General features: G+C 44.9%; 1 protein-coding gene across 2 annotated transcripts; it reads right to left on the bottom strand.

Moving 5' to 3' along the window:
- Positions 1-2,666: 2,666 nt before the first annotated feature.
- Positions 2,667-24,198, bottom strand: NTAN1 (N-terminal asparagine amidase). Of its 2 annotated transcripts, none has more exons than XM_060260884.1 (10): positions 24,013-24,198; positions 17,262-17,364; positions 17,112-17,177; positions 15,040-15,148; positions 13,917-13,990; positions 12,833-12,886; positions 11,080-11,133; positions 7,805-7,902; positions 6,718-6,831; positions 2,667-4,453 (listed from the first exon to the last, which is right to left on the bottom strand). In XM_060260884.1, the coding sequence occupies exons 1-10, from the start codon at positions 24,091-24,093 to the stop codon at positions 4,274-4,276; spliced, it is 933 nt and encodes a 310-aa protein (XP_060116867.1). In that variant the 5' UTR covers positions 24,094-24,198; the 3' UTR covers positions 2,667-4,273. The 2 variants fall into 2 exon arrangements, with proteins under 2 accessions (XP_060116867.1, XP_060116868.1); XM_060260885.1 differs by having other exon boundaries at positions 7,805-7,899.
- Between the last annotated feature and the right edge of the window lie 1,970 nt (positions 24,199-26,168).

The following is a 26,168-nucleotide window of genomic DNA, read 5'->3' as shown; positions in this document are numbered from 1 at the left end:
TCTAATATTTCGCTCCACAAAAATGGGAAAAGAACCAAAACATATAAGCAAATCTTCATCATGCCACTATGGCCACAGAGGAGAAAGTAATTTTAAAAGTATGACGGGAGTCAAGTTTTATTATGACAGTTATACCGTAATTCAAGAAGCATTTTAAGGTAGACGCTGAGCAGGTATAATTTAGTACACCTACCCATGATATCAGGGGTGTGTGGCATATGCAAATGAGTTGTGCTAATGAGCTCCAGCACCTCTTTGAAATGATCCTTGAACTTTTTAGGGGTCGCTTACTGGTGGCAGAAGAAAAAAAAAGTCTTAAAAATCACATTGGTGAAGCCAGACAAACTGCAACAAAATATCTATGCCAAAAAATCAGAGATGATCTACTATATCAGGGGTGGCCAACGGTAGCTCTCCAGATTTTTTTTGCCTACAACTCCCATCAGCCCCAGCCATTGGCCATCCCTGTGCTATATCATGTTCAAAATATTTATGACCCCCCCACACACACAAAGAGAGAGTGTCATTCTCTCTCTCACTCTTTCATTCAGAAGGCCAATATTGTCTATGCCTCAGGTAGAGAATTAACAATGATAGTAGGTAAGCTCACTCTCTATGAAGAGAGCAAAATTGGAGTCCAGTAGCACCCTTCTCTCACAGGCACTGGGAGCTCAGCTTTTCTTACAGACAGCCCCCCCCCCCCCCCGTTTCTCTCACAATAATGAAGAATGCACTTCCTAACAAGGACTTTGGGACTAAGGCCTGCATGATGCCAACTCTTTCCCCATATCCTGTCATATATTGGGTTGTCATCTAGAGGATGGTGTGGAATTGTTTTCTGTGGCCCCAGAAGGTCGGACCAGAACCAACAGATTGAAATTGAATCAGAAGAGTTTCCAGCTCAACATCTGGGAGAACTTCCTGACAGAGCGGTTCCTCAGTGGAACAGGCTTCCTCAGGAGGTGGTAGGCTCTCCTTCCTTGGAGGTTTTTAAACAGAGGCTAGATGGCCATCTGACACCAATGAGGTTCCTGTGAATTTATGGGGAGATATTTGTGAGTTTCCTGGATTGTGCAGGAGGCTGGACTAGATGACCTTGGAGGTCCCTTCCAACTCTACGATTCTATGATCCACTCTTCACTAACAGCTGCATCATGATGTCAGATTAACTTGTTCTTCTTACAAAGTTACCTAGGTCATTAAAGGTCAACGGTCCTCTTCCTGAATCGGACAACAGGTCTATCCCTACACAAAAGAATAAATGGCTGTAAATCTGACCTTAAAAACCACAACAGGAGTGGGAGCAGGGAAAATCAGCTGGCAGTCTTCTAGAGCATTCCATTGCTGACCTAGGAGTGGCAGTCCTCTAACAGGGAAATCTACAAAAGGGGAGATTACAATTTGAGATTTCGAGTTCATTCACAAATTCAGAACAATTGACACTGCTCCCACGAGGAGGAAGAGGAGGAGAATTGGAATTATACCCTGCCCTTCACTTGGAGTCTCAGAATGGCTTAATCTCCTTCCCTTTCTCTCCTCACAACAGACACCCTGTGAGGCAGGTGGGTCTGAGAGAGCTCTGACATATTTCTGCTTGCTTGAAATTTCACATCTATAATAATTTGTATAAATTATAACATTCTCCTTCATTCTCTTGTCTGTCAGAGGCAGAAGCACGTTACAGCTGTGTCTTCTGGAACTAGCTTTGTTGAATGGATCAAAGCAATTAAAAAAAAAAAACCCTTTTGAACCGCATTCGGCCTAAATCAAAAGGGTGAGCAACAACACACCTGATATTCCTTTCAGGAATGGGTGGGCTCTATCTATTGAGGAAGGGGATTGAGGATCTTTTGGTAGCCCTGGGTGCCTGATCTACTTTCTCCCTCCCCCCCCCGCTTCAGTCACACACATGTAGGTTACTGCCAAATAATATACAAATACAAAATGTGGGATGTATGTCTGGAGGAAAGCAACGCAAATCCTTCCCACACTAACCACCCAGCTTGCTTGCGCAAGTAGGATACAGCAGATTCCTTTTTAAGAAACAAATAGCCAAGTAAGTCTTGCCTAGCAGATGACAGACCCTTGGAATGCATGGGACAGAGAAGGGAGAGAAAGTACTTTTCTCACAATACAAGAACTCGTGGGCATTCAATGAAATTGCTGAGCAATCGAGTTAGAACTGATAAAAGGAAGTACTTCACCCAAAGGGTGATTAACATGCGGAATTCACTGCTACAGGAGGTGGCGGCGGCTACAAGCATAGACAGCTTCAAGAGGGGAGCAGAGATCTATAAGTGGCTATTAGCCACAGCTTATTGTTGGAACTCTGTCTGGGGCAGTGATGCTCTGTATTCTTGGTGCTTGGGGGGGGGGGGGCATGGTGGGAGGGCTTCTAGCCCCACTGGTGTCACTTGGGGGTTTTTTTTGGCCTCTGTGTGACACAGAGTGTTGGACTGGATGGGCCATTGGCCTGATCCAACATGGCTTCTCTTATGTTCTTATGGAAGGTTGCCTAACCACCCAAGGTCTCCTATTGAGGTCTCCTATTGTTGAATATTTGTCTGCTGCAAAAAATTTCCCCTCTAAACCTCATTTGCATAAAATGTGTTATCTGTAACGAACCTCTGTATGCAAAATGTTTTATATCTTTGGACAACGATAAGTTTTTAGTATACAGATAAGTCTTTTATTTTTTAGCAATAAACATTTGGAGTTTAAAAAGGTAGGTGGGGCTGAGAAAGCTCTGACAGAAATGTGACTGACCCAAGGTCACCCAGCTAGCTTCACGTGGGGGGGGAAATCAAACCCTGTTCTCCAGATTAGAGACCACTGCTCGTAACCACTACACCACCCTGGCTTTCAGAGGCCATTCAGCAAGCAAAGCTCTAGCACTGAACCACAGTCCAACCAAAGCTGTGGAGAGCTGCTTGTATACACAGGGGAGACACTGAAACATTTAAGGACTATGAAGAGCAGATATTTTGGAAACAGGCTATCCCCCCCACTTCAACATTTTTATTTCACTTCTCTAAGCACGTTTCCGAATATTGGTTAATGACATTACTAGTGCGCAGTTTAATTTCATCCTGCTTGCACTTAGGTCAGACACTTTGGTGACACAGGAAATGGCAAAAGCCCGGGCAGCGTGGAATGCAATATACACAATCCTAAACACATATATAATGCTCTTATAGAATGACAGAAAGGAATGAAGAAAGAAAACAAGGATGCTGGGGAAATAAATTTCATTCACTTTTGAAACAAACAGGGGCACCGTGGGAACAATTTTTATTCAATTGATGTGCCTTAACGTTTTTTCACACACACAAAAAAAAGATTTATTTTCAGGGGCTTCTGGTTTCCAGTCAGGAGTAGTTCCCTGATTGCTTTCCACTCTATTGAGCATTGAGATTTATTTCCCAGTACTAAAATACACGTTCAAAAGGTTACATGTGTAAAGAAAAAGTGTTTTAAGTGGTGCAGGTTAGTTTTGATATCTCTTCTGTTTGCAATGTATTACTGTAAATTTAATGTAATTTGCATGATGATATATTAGTACTCCTATATTTTTCCATCCTCCAATATGATTGCATTATTTTGCTAAATGTACTATATTTTTAAGACGTCACAATGCAACTTTGTACATATTTTTCATAAATACATTTATAGAAAACATTTTTCCTGTAAGTGTATAATCTTTTAACATGTCTTTGAGTACTGGGACATAAATATTTTAAAAATATATTTATATTCCATCCCTCTCCTGAGAAAGCTTTGAGCAAAATGTACTGAGGCACATAAGAGTGAATAAAATTTTCCCCCATGGCACCAATGTTTCATTTTGTTTAATTCCTTGGCTTTGTAGGCGTGGCCTTTTTTCTTCCTGCTGTCTTACAGAACAATGCATAGACTATTTTTATGCTAAGTATATCCACTGTTGCATTATTATAAGACAAGCTGAATCCTGTCACTCCAATGTTGCTGCAAGAACGTTGTTGCATCCACCAAGGTATTACAAGATTGTGACGCCTGCCCTTAGGCAGCCTATTGTGCAAACGAGTATTAAAACACTTAAGTTGTGCAGTAGAAAATTAGGCATAATTAGGCATTGCACATTGCAGTAGAAAATGAGGCCTTAATACTTTTTTTTCCATATTATGCCTCTTTTGACACATGTGTCTATTACAATGCATTTCTGCAGTCCAACTGAGTCTCTGACTGCGGGCTCCTTATTTAGTAAGCCCCGCTTTCTCAGTTTCTCCTCTGCAGGTTAGATTTGCTCGGGAGAAAGCCTTTCCCAGAGGCCGTCTCCATTCTTGATATAGATCCAAGGCTTCCTACTGGGGAACAGGGTCTTGTCAGGAAAAGGGTGCTCCTTCAAACACAACAGCGTTGCTCGGATGTGGGAAATGAAATGAGGCGGTTCCGCTTGAGGTGATGTAGAAAGATTCTGCAAAAAAGGGAGGGGGGCAATTAGATGATGAAGAAGAAGATATTGGATTTATATTTCGCCCTCCCCTCCGAATTTCAGAGTCTCAGAGAGGCTCACAATCTCCTTTACCTTCCTCCCTCACAACAGACACCCTGTGAAGTGGGAGGGGCTGAGAGGGCTCTCCCAGCAGCTGCCCTTTCAAGGACAACTCCTACAAGAGCTATGGCTGACCCAAGACCATTACAGCAGGTGCAAGTGGAGGAGTGGGGGAACCAAACCCTGTTCTCCCAGTAAGAGTCTGCACGCTTCACCACTACACCAAACTGGCTCCATTATTTAAAACTAAGGCCTTTTCTTGAGTGTGAACTATTTTTTAAAAGATTCATTCTTCAGATTTTTATTCCGTCCTCCCCAAAGCAGGCGCAGGGTGGGTCACATCAACAAAAACAAAAAATTCATTACAATAAATGACATCTGTTTAAAATTACATCAGTTTAAAACCGTTAAAACAAACAAACAAACAAAAAAATCACAAGGCAGAAACAACAGGATGACCACAGAGGGTCACAGAGATGGAATCAAAAAGTGCTTTCTTTAATAGGTTGGGAATGAAAGCAGGAAGGCTGACTGAAATGGCCCCTCAAAGGTGTCGAGCTCATTTGTTGTGAGTGCCAGATTTGACCTAAATGAGACCTTGTCGGGCCAGGCTGTGTGTGGATCTATTTAAGATTAGATAGCAGAGATATAAACTTTCTAGAGGGCACAGACATAAAACAACTACTTAAAAAAAAAAACTTAAAATAAAACATGCTTAAAACATTAGCACTCATTGGTCTTAAAGATGTTTTCTTTGTATTTCTCCCATGGGATCCAGGGAACTGGGCAAAGGAAGCTCTGGTTCTTTCCCTCCCTCCCCAGGGGACCAGGAGGGGGAGGAGCCTCAACCAATGGAGGAAACTGAGCTTTTGCTCTGCGGCTCCTGTGTGATTGAGCAAGATTTTCAAAGCAAGCTGAGATGCAGAAGGAAGCAAGAGAGAGGGAGAAGGAAACAGACAAGGGCCAGTTGCTCAGGAGCCTGATAGGAGCCCTCTAGGGGCCTAATTTGGCCTCCAGGCTACATGTTTGACACCCCTGGCATAGAAGAAGATATTGGATTTATATCCCACCCTCCACTCTGAATTTCAGAGTCTCAGAGCAGCTCACAATCTCCTTTATCTTCCTCCCCCACAACAGACACCCTGTGAGGTGGGTGGGTAGAGCTGAAAGGGTGGGACTGACAGGGCTCTCACAGCAGCTGCCCTTTCAAGGACAACCTCTGCCAGAGCTATAGCTGACCCAAGGCCATTCCAGCAGCTGCCAGTGGAGGAGCGGGGAATCAAATCCAGTTCTCCCACGACACCAAGCTGGCCACGACACCAAGCTGGCCTTGAGAAGGTAAGCTGTGTAGAGTGTGTCTACACAGCTTAGTATTGACTGATGGACAGCTGATCTCCAGGAAAGAACAGGGAAAACGTGGTCCACCTGTCTCCTTCAGGAGAAGCTGGGGTTCACCTCCAGATTTATTTCCTGTTAAGAGGATCAGGTGATGGGGAAAGACCTGGAAAGCCAACTGCCAATCAAAACAACAAGACTCACCTTAAAAGACAGTAGAGCCACGATTCAGAAACGGGTGGCCAAACTAAGCAAGAGCCACATGTGATGGGGATGGAAGAGCAGCGGCCCCTTTAAGAGGCCAGGAGCTGCCGGGTTAAGGAGGACAGCTATGTGAGTGGCCAGGTGCAGGGAAGAAGGGGATAAAAAAAATGGGGTGGTGGTCATGGGAAGTTGGTTGTGTGGAAGAGAAGAAAAATAAATGGTGTAGCAGCAACGAGAGGTCTCTATCTCCTCCTTTCATTGACACCATACAGAATAAACATCAGATGTTTGAGAGCCCACAAGACAGGAACACAGGCAGGATGGATGGATGGTAAACAGAAGGGGGAGGAGAGAGGTGGAAATAAAGCAACTTTAATTTAAAATGCATTCTCCAAGCTTTTGGCTGGCTTGACTGAGAGAAGTGACTTAAAGAGAGAAATCTCTTCTCCAAGCCAGGGTTGGGAAGGCTTTGAGAGCCACACAATAAGTGTGAAAGAGCCACATGTGGCTCCTGAGCTGTAGTTTGGCCACCCCTGTAGTACAATGTGGCAAGCAAATTAAAAGGCATCTGTTGAAGGGAAGGTGGGCAGGTCATCAGAAGACAACCGCTGAAGGCCACCCTGCTCTATGGGCGTCTCACCCATTACCTGCAAGATGTACTGGTCATCCTGTTCTAACCAGAAATCCGCATGCGGGAAAGGCATCCAGAAGTAAGGCCCAATGCAAAGTTGCTCCTTTCTGGAGTCGTAAATGTTAACCATCTGCAACAAAGGGGAAACGCGCACACTTTGAAAGTGCTGCCACAAGCAAGGCATGCATTCATCGCAAGCAGAGGCAGAATCCCTCACCTTTGCCTTGCTGCTAGGAGGTGTGCACCGCTTGAAAAATATTATTTGAAAAATATACAAATAAGTCAGTGTACTCATTAAAGGCAGAGTGGTGTCCTGGTGAGAGAGTGTGGGGTATGATCGGAGAGACCTAGGTTTCACATCCCCACTGTGTCATGGAAGTTAGCCGGGTGACCTTGGGCCAGTTACACACTCTTAGCCTAACCTGCCTCTGAGAAAAAAGAGGTTCTCAATTTAACCCGTGCTTGAGGAGAGATAGAGCAATTCATAGACTCCACATTTATTGCCGTCCCCACCATCATTCTCCAATTCTGACATGCTTATTGCCTTTTGCTGCTTTCCCACACAACTTATCCTATCCAGATCAAACTGTTATTCTTTCAATTTGTTCATTTCGCTATTTTGCCATTGGATTCTAACTTTGTATTATTTTGCATGCTTAACCCCACCCAAACAAAAAACCCCACTGACTACAGATGTGCTACAGAATCCTCTGAACATATTTTCACCGCTCTGTTCATGTTTGGAACTATCATGGTTTGACCATACCTTAGTGGTTTTTTACAAGACTCTTTGGACTTTGAGATTTACGTGTTGCCTTGCGGCACTTTGTATTGCAGAAGATACTTTTGTCGAGAAGGTTATTGAAGTAAATTTGTTCAAGATATTAAGTGATTTGTTTGGCCACACAGTTGCTTGGCTGTTTTGGTTTGAGCTCACACCAACTCAGCTGAGAGGGAACACTTCCCTTGGGGCGTGAGAAGAGTCTGAAAATTGGAAGTCCAGACAGACACCGGTATCAGCAAGTTCTCTCTCTTCCTCACTACAAAGTTAGTTCTTATAGGCACGGTTGCTGTCCCCTGAAAAATCTCATTTCTGATCTTACCTGAGCTCCTGTTAAGATACTGGCTGACCGTAAATCCTCCTCTGGTCCTTTGTCTGGAAATGTTGCATGGAAAATTTCTCCAGTCTTAACATTTGCTGCTGGAAAACAAGGTTGGGACACGAGTAAACCCAAACCCGAAAAGGGCCCATAACCCTTGGGTCCAGGGACAATAACAAACCCATATGGGAGAAAATATCTTTCCTACTACTGTCTGGTGTGCCCTCTGTTCTCTGAAGGTGCCAGTCACAAAGATGCTCTTTTCTGGATCCAAAGAGAGGCATCTGCGCTTATCAGAAACTGAACACGGTCTTCAGCACAAGTCCCTCCCTACTCTAACTCATCACCCTGATTTTAAACAGCAAATGCGGTTGCAGCATTTTATTCTGATCTGGTTCTCTTCCTGTTTGGTCATATCTATGTATTATTGAAGAGCTTCGTGGCGCAGGGTGGTAAAGCTGCAGCACTGCAGTCGGAGCCCTCTGCTCATGACCGGAGTTTGATCCCAGCAGAAGCTGGTTCAGGTAGCCGGCTCCAGGTTGACTCAGCCTTCTATCCTTCCGAGGTCGGTAAAATGAGGACCCAGCTTGCTGAGGGGGAAGCATAGATGACTGGAGAAGGCAAAGGCAAACCACCCCATAAAAAGTCTGCTGTGAAAACATTGTGAAAGCAACGTCACCCCAGAGTCGGAAACGACAGGTGCTTGCACAGGGGACTACCTTTACCTTTTTAATGTATTATTTATCTTTTACACTTCCTCTTTGCCTCCATTTTATTCTCACAGCCCCTCCCAAGTAGTTTGGGCAGAGTGTATAACTGGCCCAATGTCACCTACTGAAATTTGTGGCCAAGGGGGTTTGAACCTGAGTCTCTCTAGTCTTAGCCAGTGTTCTCTCTAAGCTGAGTTAGGGTGAACTAGCTCACAGATTTTTAGCCTCCAGCTCACACATTTTTGTCTTAGCTCACGAAAAATGGCCCCAGAGCACACAAATTTATGCAGCAGCTCACAACTTTAATGCCAGTAGCTCACAAAGTGGAATTTTTGCTCACAAGACTCTGCAGCTTAGAGGGAACATTAGCCCAAGGATCTGTCTTGCTATAGAAGACACTCCCCTCACCTATAGAGGGAAGCATACGCTCCTCTGGGTTTACACCAGTGTTCCCTCTAAGTTGAGTTAGTGTGAGCTAGCTCACAGTTTTTTAACCTCTGGCTCACGTATTTTTGTCTTAGCTCAGGAAAAATGGCTTCAGAGCAAACTAATGTATGCAGCAGCTCACCACTTTAATGCCAGCAGCTCACAAAGTAGAAGTTTTGCTCACAAGACTCCACAGCTTAGAGGGAGCATTGGTTTACACAACTGCTGGATCAACTGCTTAAATTTGAATCTGCTTTCCTTTCACGTTGCCTATTTTGTTCCAAATAAAAGTCTATGGTTTCAATGTCTATCGCACACAACCCAGGAAGAGGAATCTTTGTCCTTCCATCTGCAGCAGCACTTAAAGGTCCCAAAGGACGAGTCTGTAAGTTCACGTTAAGAAGGCTGCAGTGGGCACTGGGAGTGGTTGGTGTAAAAATGCCACTCCTCCATGTTGGCCCTCTGCCAACAACTGGGAGCTCAGTTTTAAATGCATCTTCTGCTGGACAGAATGTGTCAAAACAAGAGAGGCTTGTGCATCTTCAGTTTACAAAAAATAACCATTAAAGGGGAAGCCAGGAAAGACTTTGAATTTGTACTACTGTTAGTGAAATCAGGCAAACCAACTGAGCATTAATAGCCACAAAACCAGGAGTTTGCCCTTGAACAGGAAAAAAAAATACTGATAAACAATTTTGATTAAAAGGAAACAAAAAAGTATATGTTGTATTCCGGATGCTTCTTTTTCTTTTTCTCTGTATTATCTGCTTCTTTCTTAACTGCTGTTCTTTTAGAAGTATTGCTTGGATTGCATTAGAACTGGTGGCCTTAAAGCTTTGCCTTTTAAAACATACTTTTGGTTTTAGGAAAGGTTGAAGATTTTATTTAGATTTTATTCCAGGTTCATCTGATTGCTAAGTTTTGCACTAATTTTACTGGCTTCTTGGGTTATTTACCTCTTTAATTTTATGGTAAGCCATGACGACCCAAGGATGACTTTGGGTCAGCTATTCTCTGTTATCCTAAACTACCAGTTTGAGAACCAGTTTAGTGTGGTGGTTAAGAGAGGCAGACTCTAATCTGGGAGAACTGGTTTGATTCCCCACTCCTCTTCCTTATTCACCTGCTGAGTGACCTTGGGTCAGTCACAGTTCTTTCAGAGCTGTTCCTTTAAGAACATTTCTCTCAGAGATCTCTCAGCCCCATCTACCTCACAAAGTGTCTGTTGAGGGGAGGGGAAGGGAAAGGAGATTGCAAGCCACTCTGAGACTCTGAGTGAAGGCTGGGGTATAAAACCAATCGCTCCTTCTTCTTCTACCTCATGGGGGGCATTACACCCTTCTAAATCTATGGATTTAGAAAGAGAAAATTCTCCTTACAGTTGCTCAGCAAGTATGCTGCTCAGAGCACTAGAAGAAAGGGGGCACAAAAATAAAACTAAGCCACTTTGAAAACTAGAATCTGCTGAGGGTGTACATCTTGAATAGATCAATAAAATAAAAGGTTGGAACATTTTCCCTATGAAGAAAGGTTAAAATGCTTGGGGCTCTTTAGCTTGGAGAAATGTCAACTGCAGGGTGACATGATAGAGGTTTACAGGATTATGCATGGGATAGAGAAGGCAGAGAAAGAAGTACTTTTCTCCCTTTCTCACTATACGAAAACTCGTGGACATTCAATGAAATTGCTGAGCAGTCAGGTTAGAATGGATAAAAGGAAGTCCTTCTTCACCCAAAGGGTGATTAACACATGGAATTCACTGCCACAGGAGGTGGCAGTGGCTACAAGCATAGTCATCTTCAAGAGGGCATTGGATAAACATATGGAGCAGAGGTCCGTCGGTGGCTATTAGCCACAGTGTATTGTTGAACTCTCTGTCTGGGGCAATGATGCTCTCTATTCTTGTTGCTCTGGGTGGGGGGGCACAGTGGAAGGGCTTCTAGCCCCACTGGTGGACCTCCAGATGGCACTTGGTTTTTATGGCCACTGTGTGACACAGAGTGTTGGACTGGATGGGCCATTGGCCTGATCCATCATGGCTTCTCTTATGTTCTTAATAAAATATCAGCCAGCTCAAATATTTTCTGCCTTTGTCTGAACACCCACGAAGACCAATGGTTGCCAAATTCAAATTTTACTCACCCATTCCATAAATGTGTGGATAGTGATTGCCCTTTTCCTGCCGGTCGTTCAGCTCTGTTATTAAGAAAAAGAGAGACAGAACATGCAAAGGTTATATAGCTCCTCAAGCAAAACAACTAGTCGCAAAACATTAAAGATTAGTGGAACTGGGGTGCTGGTTTGTCACCCAGTAAATGTAAAGCATGGACTCTGCCAAAGGGCATAAAAACTACTAAAAACAAGGATCATAGCCTCAGGTACAAATTTAAACCATGAACAAACATACAAATGGATTGAAAGGCTTTTCTTCTGGGGCTCCAAATGGCTGTGATTCTCCAGAGGCCTCAGGAAGTGATGTAGGCACATCAATGATGTTGAGGGGGTCACTCTAGTCTTTTGGCAAAATTCCATGGTAAGAAGCTAATTCTACCAACAGGTATGCAAAAGGTAATCAAGGACTAGTCATGCCTAGAGGTCATGCCAGCAAGGTCTCCCATCTTGATCTTAATTCATCCCTGAGAAAGCCATCAAGCCATTGATTTGTAGCAATCATGTCAGAATAGCTCCAGGAATTTATTTCTCTATAAATTTCCCCTATAAATTTATAAGGAATTTATTTCCCTATAAATATAGTATGCTGCTTCATAGGGGTTTGTGTTCTTGGTGCCTACCTCACACTCCTAGTTACATGCGGGCCCACTCCTATCTTCCCTTTGTGAAACACTGGCCATTTCACAGCCTTCGCCATGGACCTTGATCCCCTAGACTGGTAAATATTACCTCCTTGAGCCTCCCTCGTTTTCCCCACTCCTCCCTGATTTTTCTCTTAGCTAGTTTGTGAGTTTTAAGCGAGTTTTGTGGGTGTTCTGCTCCTTTATAATTTTTCAATAAAATAATCTCCAGTTGAACACCCGACTGGTTTATTCTAAGAGTTCTCTAAGGGAAAGATCCTCGCATATATAGGTGGAGATTCCCAGTTACCCCCTCCCACTGTGTCTTCAATTAAGCTAATTGCCCTCAATTAAATAGGAGACTACAATTTGGGTAATCAAAACCAACCCTCAAGAAGCATGTAGATGTTCTCCTAGATGAAAAAATAATCCATGCAGTTACAAAAACTGATCCAGTCAACTTTTGCTGTGTCAGTTGTGAAAGTCCACTTGCACTGTCCTACAGAGCCTGAAAGCTCAACTACTAAATGGGTAGCCCCTTAAGCAGAAACAAGTCAGACCAGAACTTAGAGCATACCCACCTCTGAAGGACCAGATTTGTAGTCTGGCTGGTGATTAGAGCTATTCTGAACCATTGTGTCAAAACAATGCTTAGCAGCATTGCTCCCTCTAAGTTGCAGAGTCTTGTGAGCAAAAATTCTACTTTGTGAGCTACTGGCATTAAAGTTGTGAGCTGCTGCATAAATGACTTTGCTCTGGGCCATTTTTCCCGAGCTAAGACAAAAATGTGTGAGCAAGATGCTAAAAAACTGTGAGCTAGCTCACACAGAGGGAACACTGCTTAGCATTATTGTCTATGAAATCTGTTTGTTCACGGTATTTACTTCATTTACATTGCGTTGCTAAGAGCTAACAGAACCTGTCATTGATTTTTCAAAATAAAAAGTTGGAAAAATGTCAGGGCAACTGCAAACAGCAAAGTGGGAGGGCTCTTTGTTTGAAAGTGACTGGAAGTGGGGAGAGAAACAGAGACAGCAAAGGCCACAGGGGAAAATTGAATGACAATTAGAGAAAGGGACAGAACACGGCTCTGAACCCCTTACCTGTCACACAGAATGTCACTAAATGGATGTTGTCCTGCAAGCGATCAAACGCTCCTAGAAATAAGCGCAGGAACAAATGTGAAACTTACACAGACTTCGACATGATTAATACAAAAGACAAAGTGGGGTGGAATTCTTCACATGCTCCTGGTTAAATGTAAAGGTTACAGCTACTGCAGAGGAAATTTAGATCTTCCAGGCATGGCCTGTGAGCAATGCTGCAGGCCTACAATTGTCCCAAAATACTGGCGGAATGCTACATTTCTCCTCATGCCACAATCTTTCCCACAAAAGTTGAGTATAACCCCCTAGCACCTGCTCTGCTACTGAAACCTCCTCTAAGAATGTGCGACAGGAATGAACACATCCCCTTCCCTGTTGATTCTTATTTCCACCTTCCTTTCATCTCTCACATCAAATTTTTAGACTGAAAACTTCTCAAGGTGGAAGCTAGTCTTGTTCTTTGTAAAAGTCCCCTGCTCAGTAAAAGATAGTCCCCTTGTGCAAGCACCAGTCGTTTCTGACTCTGGGGTGACGTCACATCACGACATTTTCACAGCAGACTTTTTACATAGTGGTTTGCCATTGCCTTCCCCAGTCATCTACACTTTCCCCCCAGCAAGCTGGGTTTTCATTTTACCAACCTTGGAAGGATGGAAGTCAACCTTGAGCCAGCTACCTGAACCCAGCTTCCACCAGGATTGAACTTAGGTCGTGAGCAGAGTTTAGGACTGCAGTACTGCAGCTTTACCACTCTGTGCCACGGAGTTGCTTGCCTGCTCAGTTAACCTTCTGCTATTATCTTGTGTTGTGGGGTAAGAGAAGAGGCTGCATTAAATGGCCAAGTACAAAATTTTTATGCCCTCAGTCCCCCAGGTCAATTCCTGGCATCGCTAACTGACCGGATGCCAGGCAGAAATTATTGGGAAAGCTAACACAGAACTCCCCTTTTCTCGGTGTGAAACATTTTGGCATCTTATTTCTAACTTCCACTGTCCCCAGATTCCGCAAGTTCTACACTCAAGATGCCAAACAAGAGCCCCAAAACTTAACCAAGGGAGCAGGAGGGAATGCACAGACTTACGAAGAAGCTGATTGGTTAGTTTTTGGGACAAGTGTCGATCATCACTGAAGCCTCCGACCAGATGCAATTCCAACCTAACCAGCAAAAGAAAGAAATTATGAACACTTCCGTCTTAAACAAGGGGACAACAGCTCTTTAGCAGAGCCTATTTGCATTCATAAGGTCCAGCCCATCCTTTCTGTATCCTTGCGTCTAACACACATCAGCGAATTAAAGGATTTGTCAGTTCAATCGATGGGCTTCAATTCCTGCGTACTCATTTTGCTAACAGTGGTCCTCTCCCCTAAGGGAATAGCCTCTTGCATCAGAGAAAGGTGTCACTGTTTGTCAAATGGTTTATGGCAGGGGTGTCGAACTCATTTGTTGTGACGGCTGGATCTGACATAAATTAGACCTTGTTGGGCTGGGCTGGGCCGGGCCATGTGTGTACCTATTTAATATTAGGTAACAAAGATATAAACTTTATAAAGGACACAGACAAACACAACTAAATATTTTTAAAACTTAAAAAAAATCATGCTTAAAACATTAGCACTTCTTGGTCTTAAAGGTGCTTGCTTTGTATTTCTCCCGTGGGATCCAGGGAACTGGGTAAAGGAAGCTCTGGCTCTTTCCCTCCCTCCCCAGGGGACCAGGAGGGGGAGGAGCCTCCACCAATGGAGAAAATTGAAGTTTTGCTCTGTAGCTCCTGTGCAATTGAGCAAGCCTTGCAAATCAAGCTGAAATGCAGAAGGAAGCAAGAGAGAGGGAGAAGGAAGCAGAGAACAGCCAGTTGCTTGGGTGCCTGATAGGAGCCCTCTGGGTGCCTGATTTGGCCCCCGGGCTGCATGATTGACACCCCTGGTTTATGGGATCCAACCCATGGGGTTCAATTATAAGCAGCAGGCACACTCAAGTTATTCCTTGAGGCCAACTTGATTCCAACGCCTTACTGCAACGGCTGTCTTTCCAAAAATGCACTAGTGTTTATTAAATTGCAGGACCACTCAAGCTTAACATTTTGGAAATACACAAATTAATTTCCCTTCACTACAAGAAAGAACAAATTCATTAGCTTTGTCACAGATCATCACTTCATAGCTCTGAATAAAAACACATGCTTAATTTAAAAAAAAAAGCTGACCTTCCATATTGTGTGTTAGGAGAGAGCACTCTGACTGCGTTGGCAATCAATAAGACTTCCTTGTCTGTATCTGACCCATCACAGTGCGTCAGACATGTGGCCCCGCTGCCTGAAAAAACAAGAAAACAGTTCGCAACTCCAGACTTTTATGAACATGGCAGACTTCAATTTGACCATATTCTCTGACTTTGGCCAAGCTATTGTGAGAGCATTCTGTGCAGGTCATCACCTAAACAGATCAGAATCATCACCAGTGTTCCCTCTAAGCTGAGTTAGCGTGAGCTAGCTCACAGATATTTAGCCTCCAGCTCACACATTTTTGTCTTAGATCAGGAAGGCTGGCCCCAGAGCAAACTAATTTATGCAGCTGCTCACAACTTGAATGCCAGTCGCTCACAGAGTAGAATTTTTGCTCACAAGACTCTGCAGCTTAGAGGGAACATTGATCATCACACTCAAGTAACATTCCCGAGACCAAAAATTCACAGCACACCCCAATGAGCTTAGAAAGGTGGGACTGTTTAGAATAACAGTGAGGCTATGTGATCTGTAGCAACCTCTGCTTCAGCCAGAATTCCTTCCCACTACTTTTCCAAAGCATGACCCTTCTCTCACAACGCATGCCATGGATATTGGAATTTCTCCCTTTTTTTTAGTAACAGAAGCATTCTTGCAAGTTATTTCAATAACTTCCTACTTCATTATTTAACTATCCCTTTATTTGTTATTATTTGCATTTGTGGGTGTGTGAGAAGTCATGGTGACCTCTGGTGATTCCTACTGAGGCTTGGAGGACGTTGAGAGAAGTGGCTTGATGCAGCCGGCCTCTGCCTCCTATTCCTGGTATTCTGTGGAGGTCTCCCAGACCAACATGGCTGCCCACCTGGATCTAGGGCAAGGATGGCCAAACTTGCTTAATGTAAGAGCCACATAGAATAAACATCAGACGTTTGAGAGCGGCTAGACATGAATGTCAGATGTTTGAGAGCCCCAAGGAAGCAAAGCAAACAGAAGTAGAAAGAAAGCAACTTCAACTTTTGCATTTCTGCTGGCGGGGTATAAATTGAAATTAAATTAAATTAAGCTGGCTGATGAGGCAGTGGGGGCTTTGAGAGACACACAATATGTGCAAAAGGGCCACATGCGGCTCCCTAGCTGCAGTTTGGCCACTCTTTATTATTTATTTCTTCAATTTATATCCCGCCCTCCCCACCGAGGCGGGCTCAGGGCGGCTCACAACTGCCCTGATCTATGGCCCTGTGGCGCAGAGTGGTAAAGCTGCAGTACTGCAGTCCTAAACTCTGCTCACGACCTGAGTTTGATCTTAGCGGAAGCTGGGTTTCAGGTAGCCAGCTCGAGGTTGTCTCAGCCTTCCATCCTTCCGAGGTCGGTAAAATGAGTCGCCAGCTTGCTGGCGGGAAAGTGTAAAAGACTGGGGAAGGCAATGGCAAGCCACCACATAAAAAGGTCTGCCGTGAAAACATTGTGAAAGCAGCGTCACCCCAGAGTCAGAAATGACTGGTGCTTGCACAGGGGACCTTTCCTTTCTGATCGATGGCATTCTCGTGACTCACTTTTTATTTTTAAATTTATTTTATGCCTTTTCTCCTCAATGGAAACCCAAAGTGACTTACAACATTCTCCCCTCCTCTATTTTACCCTCACAACAACCCTGTGAGGTAGGTTAGCCTGAGAGGACATGAGCAGCTCAAGGTCATCCAGTGAGTTTCCACGGCAGAGTCCCAGACTCTTGTCTGCCCCTATAGTCACCACAGCACACTGGCTCCCTCCCCAGAGGTGTTCTTTACCCCAAGGGGAAACCATCCACTCACTTGTCTGTTTCTCCCTGTGGAGAAAACAGACATTGGAGGGAGACCAATTAAGGTCAGAAAAGGTTGCATCTGCAAAGACCCTCTTTTGGTTCCTTCCCCCCATGCGGCTTATCAAGCATGAAGAGATGCAGGCGATCTCCCAACATCACAGACAGATTCATCCCAAGGTTTCTGCAAGTCAGATGACAACCTCAGTTACTACTCAAGGGTCTCTTCTCACTCTTCCTCCAGTTGCCGTACCTGTGTGTCTGAGTACTACCAAGTGGCAGGTAGTTGCGTCGTCAGAACCTAGAACGGAAACAGACCCTGGAGAAAAGCAGAGGAGCAACGTTAAGATCTCGGCTGTTCAATCTGGACTTCCGCATCAGGCCCCGTTGGACGCCCACATACCGTCTTTAGGAGTGGTTGCTGCAAACTCTCTCTGCTGAACGTACAAAAGGCCACGGGGTCCCACTGTTTGAGCCGGCTGGCTTCGGAGGAATGTGGCTCTCTCCTGGCAAAAATGCAATAAACACAATATGGTTGGCATTTGGACTTGCCAAGTAAGGACATCCACTGCAAGCATCTGATGAAGGGGGCTCCAGTCCCCATAGGGTTGCCACGTCCAACTCAAGAAATATCTGAGGACTTTGGGGGTGGAGCAAGGACACTTTGGGGGTGGAGCCAGGAGCAAGGTTGTGACAAGCATAATTGAACTCCAAAGGGAGTTCTGGCCATCACATTGAAAGGGACCCTACACCTTTTAAATGCCTTCACTCCATTGGAAATAATGAAGGATAGGAGCACCTTCTTCTGGGGCTCATAGAATTGGAACCCCTGGACAATCCTTTTGAAACTTGGAGGGTGTTTTGAGGAGTGGCATCGGATGCTATGCTACAAATGTGGTGCCTCTAACTAAAAAAACCAGCTCCCCCTCAGAGCCCCAGATACCCGTGGATCAGTTCTCCATTATACCCTATGGGAATCGGTCTCCATAGGGAATAATGGAGTGCCCAGCAGACATTCCCCCCCCCCTCCGCTTTCTGATGACCCTGAAGCGGGAGGATGGCCTCCAAACCGGGGGAACCCCTGCCCCCCACCTTTTGGGCAACCCCAGAAGTCCCCAGAATGTTTGAATTAAAAGTCCTTAAGGTACCAGAAGACTCCTGATTAATTTTGGCGACAACAATATGGCTGGCTCCTCTAGAGCCCATCTAAGGTTAATATTTCTTTGATTCACACAGCAAAGAACCAATTTGTTTTTGGAACTAGTGAAAATAGTCAAACTTGATAATGATGCAAGGATATTATTTGAGGTTCTAAAAAAGACTTGATAGATATTGGACCAGTGTTTTATGAATGTATCCTTTGCCTAGTATTCGTAAGATGCGCTCCCAAAACATACCGCCATGCCATCGCCACAGAAGAAACTTCAGCCCTGCAGCAAGAGGCCAACAAAACACACTGGGATGTCTGTGGGGGAGGGTGGGAAGTCAACAACCACCTTGCCCTACAGGTTGATATGGGGACAACTTGGAACTGACTGGACATTTTCCCCATACAAAATATGTAGGCCAAGGTGATTGTGGGAAGTCACCTATGGGCTTAAATTTATGCAGTACCCTGTTGGTTTATTTAAGACACTTTTAGGAGAAGAGCTGGAGTTATACCCCGCCCTTCACTCAGAGTCTCAGAGCGGCTTACAATCTTCTTCCCTCCCTCTCCCCACAACAGACGCCCTGTGAGGTAAGCAGGGCTGTGAGAGCTCTTTCAAGAACTGCTCTTCTTGAGAAAACAAGATTGGATTTATACCCTGCCCTTCACTCAGAGTCTCAGAGCAGTTTACAATTTCCTTCCCTCCCTCTCCCCACACCAGACACTCTGTGAGGCAGGCGGGACTAAGGGATTTCTGAGCGAACTGAGACTGACCCAAGATCACCCAGCCGGCTGCATGCGGAGGAGTGGGGAATCAAACCCAGTTTTCCAGATAAGAGTCTGTCGCTCTTAACCACTACACTAAACTGGCTCTCCTTTGTTCCTGGAGGCTTCAAGGTGGGTGCCCAGCAACAATGATCTGGATCCCATGAGACTCCTTGGCTAGAACTGCCGCCAGGAGAACCACCACTGGTGGAGGAGGAGTCTCTTGTGGGGCGGCTGCCAGCCTAATCTCTGCCACTGTTCGAAGAGCAGGCCACCCCAGACCTGATGCCAGCACCACAAGTCTAGGGGAACCGGCTAGCAGCATGGCATCCCGTACTGCCTCCACCCTTGTCCTGGGAGATGAAGCGAAGGCAAGGGGAGAGGAAGAGCACCAAGAAAGGGCAAGGGGAGAGGAAGACCTCAGGTGCCATGATGATGGGTCCTGACAGGAGCTGCCTGCAGAGGCCGCCAACACCCACAGCAACAGGGAGTCACTGGTTGATGATGTCATCTGCTAGTGACTGGCAGCCTCCATCTTGAGAACAAAACAGAGTGTCTCCCCAGATTGGAGTAGGTTGTGTCAAGGAGTTTCCTTGCCATGAGCACTTCCAGGGGTCGTTTTGTAGAAGGGGTGGTGCGGGCTTCTCCTGGAGTTAATAAGGGCTGCTGGGGATGTGGCAAAACCCCTGGTGGCTGGCTGGCCTGCTGTCCTAATCCAGGGATTGTATGCAGCTGCACCTACAATTCAGTGGACAAGGTAGGAAGGTGGGGGTGGGGAGGGGGGCTGTCAGAAAGGTTCAGGAGCTGTGCTCCTGTGAGCTGCTGCTGAATCTGAGGCCTGAGCACTGCCATCTTGGTCCAGACTATTGTAACACTTTGGCTAAACTGCTAGAATAGCTCACAAGCTAGACACATATGTTGTGTCTGTGAAACTTACAAGTCCCCGAGGTATGTGGTGAGCTTGGGTATCAAGGTCAGCTGCTCTCAGAGACCATCACTTTTGGTTGCAACCGGCTTGGGCTGGAATTTGAGCTAAAGGTGGGGAGGATGTTTCATTGGTAGAAAAAAAAGGCACTTTTTACTCAAATGAGTAACAGTCTGGACCTGTAACCCCAGTTCTATCAAGATGGGGTCTTGCTCTGTAACTTCTTCATTCAGTGAATAAACTATCTATGATTTAGCGTAATCTCAGGTTTGAAGCTAGGGTCTGTATTTTATCCATCTATATGTGGCTGAAAGGTCATTCTAACTCACAAATCCTGTTTCCTCTGATTTTCCAGGATGATTTCCAATCTAGTTGGCTCAAGGCAGTGTAGAGCCATATTCACAGAATTGGCTTTTCACCTCAGCTACTTTTATCTTACGGACTTGAGCAAGCTAAAGGGCTCATTAAACTTAGAATGGAGGACAGAGAGACAGTCTGATAACTCTAGAGCATCAAAACTGGGGGTGTTGTTAAATATCACAAGCACTACTGAGCCGGCATCATATCTGCCTTCAATGGAAAGAAGAAATCTTAGAAGGGCATTTGCTTTAGCTAGATGTTCTGCCCTTCCATCTGCAGTTATGTAAGGCAGGTATAATAAAATTATCTACTCTGAAAGGTTATGCTCATGCACTTTAAACGAGGTCGAATCTGTAGAACATATGTTTTTCAGTTGCCCATATTATAAGGAGGCTCGTTTTAGAATTATTACTCCATTAATTGAAAGGACACCTGGTTGTATTAATACAAACAAAGCAAGACTTCATTGGCTCTTAACAGATAAAAATTCAGAGATTACACATTTAGTTGCTGAGTTTTGTGCACTGATTCTTAGACAGTGGGATTTGCATTTTAAAAGTTCTTAAATTTAGATCGCTAGTTCTGTATACTATGTTTGCTTTTACTTTTCTAAATTGTTTACACTGTATTCTGGTCTTGAGACTGTAATAAACTAAACTCTATGATTTCACAAACATAGAGGTCATCACGAATTAAGATTGTGCAGTGCATGACAGGCTGCTGCAGGCAGGAGGGCTCTTTAGCTTGGAGAAACGTCGACTGCGGGGTGACATGATAGAGGTTTACAAGATAATGCATGGGATGGAGAAAGTAGAGGAAGAAGTACTTTTCTCCCTTTCTCACAATACAAGAACTCGTGGGCATTCGATGAAATTGCTGAGCAGTCAGGTTAAAACAGATAAAAGGAAGTCCTTCTTCACCCAAAGGGTGATTAACATGTGGAATTCACTGTCACAGGAGGTGGCGGCGGCTACAAGCATAGCCAGCTTTAAGAGGGGATTGGATAAAAATATGGAGCAGAGGTCCATCAGTGGCTATTGGCCACAGTATGTGTGTGTGTGTGTGTGTGTATGTGTGGGTGTGTATACACATGTGCACACATATATTGGCCACTGTGTGACACAGAGTGTTGGACTGGATGGGCCATTGGTCTGATCCAACATGGCTTCTCTTATGTTCTTAGGGGTTAGGGAGCAGGAGGGATAAAGAGAGGCCCACAGGCACCATTGCTGGACCACAACCCAGGGGGGAAAAGAATTGAAGAAAGAAGGAAGGGATAGAGGAGGCCAGGAAGGAAGTAAAGTCACTTCCTTTGGGATTTGCTGAGGCAGATCCTGGAGAGGGAGGGGCTGAGGCAGGGAAGGAGGTATAAAAAGAGAACTGAGCCATGACCTGGATAGCTCAAGCAAACCTGATCTCATCAGATCTCAGAAGCTAAGCAGGGCCGACCCTGGCAAGTACCTGGATGGGAGACCTCCAAAGGAACACCAGGACCAGGAGGCAGAGACAGGCTTTTATCAAGCCTGTTCTCAGAACGTCTCTATACCTCAGTAGGAGTCACCAGAGGTCAGCATGAATTCTAGGCATGGGCGTGCACACACACACACTCACACACAGAGGAACTCTGTAGCCTGGTTGGGGAAGGATTATATGCTTATAAAGAGGGAAAGAAAGATCGAAGAAGCTGATAGCCTAGCATTCAAGTTCCTCATTTCTGAGACCAGTGGACACCTGGGTTGCCAAGCGTGACGGAGGACAAGAAGATCTTCCAAGCTCCAAAAGGCACTCAAAGCAGGTTACACCACTAGTTAAAATATAAGCAAATCACATGCATAATTTCAACCACAAAGGAACACAGATCAATTCTCTACCATGCTCTTAAGAGAAACCGCCAACAGTCTCCACTTCACAAAATGTCTGTCTAAATAGCACAGAGCTTCTGGAAAGCAAACACAGCACTGAGGGGCCTTTTGGGACATTCTCAAAAAGGCCATTCCACCAAGTGGTGAACCTGTGTTAATGCAAATGGACTATGTCTCCTAACAAGGTGCTACCCAGTAGAAATTTTTGTGCAGCAGAACTTGGTTCTTCAGAGACCACAGAGGTGTGTGGCACATTAAGGCCTAACCAAACCAGGAATCATATTCATTTGCTTCATTAATGTCCCACCTTTCTTCCCAAAGGGAACCCAACACAGCTTGTGTTGTTCGCTTCCTCTCCATTTTGTCCTCACAACAACCCTGTGAGGTAGGTCAGGTGTGTGACTGACCCAATGAGTGTATGGCAGAGAAAAGAGTGTGGTGTAGTGGTTAAAGAGTGTCAGGCTAGTATCTGGGAGACCCAGCTTCAAATTCCCTTTGTACTATCGCAGTTTGCTGGGTGACCTTGGGCCAATCACACTCTTACCGATTTCCCACTAGCCTTATGCTGCTCTCACTCTCCTCTTCTCTGTGTGGCTTCCGTTGGATTTCATACTGTCTGCCCTGGAGCTGCAACTCGTTCTGCCTCTTCCGCGCAGCAAACAAGATCTTCTAAAAAAGTTTCTGTTTGCCCTGTGAAAAAGGCAAAGCGAGTTGCAGCCCCAGGGCAGATGTGTGAAATCCAACGGAAGCCCCGCCGATGAGAGGAACGTGATAGTGGCATAAGGCTAGTGGGAAATTGGTCTCTCTTGACCTAACCTACCTCACAGGGTTGTTGCACATATAAAACAGATGCGTGGAGAATGATGTCAGCCACTTTGGGTCCCCAGGGGAGAAAGAGATGGGGTACAAATGAATTAATGTAGGGTTGCCATATTTTGAAAAGGAAAATAAAAGAACATATTTCCTGACTGCTTCAAACGAGTGATCATTATGACAAATCTCATTTTAAAGACCTCTACTATTTAAGCTGTGATAATTGCTACTAGCCAGGAAGATTCCTAACCTAACCAAAAAGAGGGCATTTTTATCAGTATTTCTTTTTTAAAAAGCCCAAAAGAAGGCACAAAAAATAGGACATCTGGTAATCCTAATTAACTAAATAACATTTGAACCTGGGTGATCCTAGTCTGCTAACCACCACACCACACTCTTGTAAAACATTATAGACAAATTAAATGTTATTCCAGGATACTCTCCTGGGACTAGAACACTTCTTCAGATGTAGCGTACTCTAAGGGCACCTCATGGACTAACCTCTCTGACATGGGAGCAGTGGCAGGGCCTTAAAGACTAACGTTTGATTTCAGCTAGGGTTGCCAGTTCCCAGGTGGGGGCAGGGGATCTCCCAGGTTGGAGGTCCTCCCCCACTTCAGGGTCATCAGAAGGGGGGGAGGGGAATGTCTGCTGGGCACTCCATTATTCCCCATGGAGACCGATTCCCATAGGTTATAATGGAGAATTGATCTGTGGGTATCTGGGGCTTGGGAGGGGGGCTATTTTTTGAGGTAGATGCACCAAATTTGCAGTTTAGCATCCGATGCCTCTCCTCAAAAAGTCTTTCAAAAAGACTGGACGGGGGTCCAATTTTATGAGCCCCAAAAGAAGGTGCCCCTATCCTTCATTATTTCCAATGGAGTGAAGGCATTTAAAAGGTGTGTGGTCCCTTTCAATGTGATGACCAGCACTCCCTTTGGAGTTCAATTATGCTTGTTGCAACCTTGCTCCTGGCTCCACCACCCCCAAAGTCCCCAGCTCTTTCTTGAATTGGACTTGGCAACCCTAATTTCAGCATGCAGTTTCTTCATTGGATTCGCCAAAAAATAAAATCCCAGGGTGCAAATCAGGCACTAAAGCTTGCTTTGCCTCCCTCCCTCCCTCTCTCCCTATTTTGTGGCTCTCAAACATCTGACGTCTATTATACGTGGCTCTTATACAGGGCTAGAGAGTCGCTGCTTTGCTTTGTGTTGAATATTCTGCATGCGAGTCCGACCGGGATCTCCCGAATGCTCCACCTTAGCAGCAAATGCAAGCTCACCTCCAGCTCCGGGTAGGAATAAAGCGGCTCTCGGGCGAGCAGGGCGACCTCGACCCGCTTCCCATTGACCAGCAAAGGCATCTTCGGGAAGTCACACCGGAGGGCGGCGAGGTGCCCCTTACTTCCTCCCGCGAGCTCCCCGGGGGAGGGAAGACGCCCACGCGAGCAATGCCGCAAAGAGCCCTGGTCAATGTAGTCCCGATTTGCAATGGGTCCAGCCATGGGTCAGCCCAGCAGGAGACGGCGGGTTCCCAAAAGTGACTTCCAAGGGGCAAAGGGGGGGGGGGGATTCATGCACGGTTTGCGTTTGCAAATTAACCCCAGACGTGAGTTAGCCCTGGTTCTGCGGGGCTTACATCCAAGCAGAGTGAGATAGATAGATGATTAAATAGATTCTTATAGGGGTGGAATTCTAGCAGGAGCTCCTTTGCATATTAGGCCACACACCCCTGCTGTAGCCAATCCTCAAAGAGCTTACAAAAAAGGGCCTTGTAAACTCTTGGAGGATTGGCTACATCAGGGGTGTGTGGCCTAATATGCAAAGGAGTTCCTGCTAGAATTCTACCCAACGTTGCTTAACATAAGAGCCAATAAAGGTCAGATGTTTGAGCGCCACAAAACAGGAAGGGAGGGAGGGAGGCAAATAGATGGGGGGGAGAGGAGGGATGGAGAGGCCGAAAGAAAGCAACTTTTAATGCATTATCCAAGCCACCAGCTGGCTTTGCTGGAAGAAGTGATCTAAAGAGAGAAATGCCTTCTCCAAGCTGGCCAACGGGGTGGAGGTGGGGTTCAATAACTTCACAATAAGTGTGAAAGAGCCACCCCTTAGATGATAGGTAGACAGATAGATCCAGATGGGTAGCCGTGTTGGAGAATAAAGTTAGAGTCCAGAAGCAATAGATAGATGATAGAGAGAGATTAAAACCCCATTTTTAAAGGCATATTTGCATAGGTGTACACAAATGCAAATTTGGACATTAATAATAATAATTATTATTATTATTATCATCAGGGCTTTTTGTAGAAAAGCGCAGCAGGAGCTCACAGAAGAAACGCTGGGAGAAAAAGCTCAGAAAATGAACATTCTTACAAAGCTTATTTGTACAGAGCTCTCAAAAGGTTAGCTCTTGGAAATCTTGCTGGTTGCTGCTAGACTGGGATCATGCATTCCTACGAAGTCATTAAGGAGTAGCTATGCATTTGGGGAGCCACATATTACTATTGTACATGGAAAAGCTTCAGTCCTACATGGGCCCCATTTAATTCAATGGCATTTGCTTTTGAGAAAGGATGTGCGGCAACAGTTTGCAAATCACATAGTAACTGGAGAGAAAATTTGCGATCCTGAAAGTATTCCATTCTATTTACCGTACATTCCACTCCATATTAGAAGATCCTTTTATTTACATTCGACTCCATGTCGGTAGATCCTTGAAAATATTAGTGCTGAGGTGATTTCCCTATGCAGTGTCCAAAAGTCTCATGGTCTGGGATCCAGCACTTTTGGATGAAATTGAGCAAAGGGAAGGTTTGCATGAACTGAAAACAAGCTTCTTTGTTCTCTGTTCAGTTCATTGTTTGAATGTTCAAACTATCACACCATTGCACTCATTTCACATGCCAGCAAAGTCAGGTTAAAGATCCTACAAGCTAGGCTTCAGCAGTATGTAGATTGGGAACTACCAGAAGTTCAAGCTGGGTTTTGGAAAGGTAGAGGAACTAGGGATCAAATTGCCAACATTTGCTGGTTTATGGAGAAAGCACGGGAGTATCAGAAAAACGTCTATTTCTATTAAATAAGCTAAAGCCTTTGATTGTGTGGATCACAACAAACTGTGGCAAGTCCTTAAAGAGATGGGAGTACCAGACCACCTCACATGTCTCCTGAGAAACCTGTATAAGGGTCAAGAAGCAACGGTCAAAACGGGATATGGAACAACTGGTTGGTTTAGAATAGGAAAAGGAGTTCGACAAGGATGTATATTGTCACCCTGCTTATTTAATTTATATGCAGAGTACATCATGCGGAAAGCTAGCCTGGATGAAGCAGAAGCTGGAATTAAGATTGCCGGGAAAAACATCAACAACCTCAGATATGCAGATGATACCACTCTAATTGTGGGATTATGCAGTAGGAATGATGTTTGCTTTGCTTG

The sequence above is a fragment of the Heteronotia binoei genome, chromosome 20, assembly GCF_032191835.1.
Source record: "Heteronotia binoei isolate CCM8104 ecotype False Entrance Well chromosome 20, APGP_CSIRO_Hbin_v1, whole genome shotgun sequence".
NCBI classification, from domain to species: Eukaryota; Metazoa; Chordata; class Lepidosauria; order Squamata; family Gekkonidae; genus Heteronotia; species Heteronotia binoei.
This window is presented reverse-complemented; position numbering and strand designations above follow the sequence as displayed.

What these genes read in the sequence shown, in the direction of transcription:
- NTAN1 (XM_060260884.1), bottom strand. Translation starts at nt 24,093, where the DNA reads ATGCCTTTGCTGGTCAATGGGAAGCGGGTCGAGGTCGCCCTGCTCGCC. An exon ending in AGCAACCACTCCTAAAGACG is followed by an intron (nt 17,178 to 17,261) that starts GTATGTGGGCGT and finishes GCTTTTCTCCAG; the next exon opens with GGTCTGTTTCCGTTCTAGGT. An exon ending in ACTAACCAATCAGCTTCTTC is followed by an intron (nt 12,887 to 13,916) that starts GTAAGTCTGTGC and finishes GCTTATTTCTAG; the next exon opens with GAGCGTTTGATCGCTTGCAG.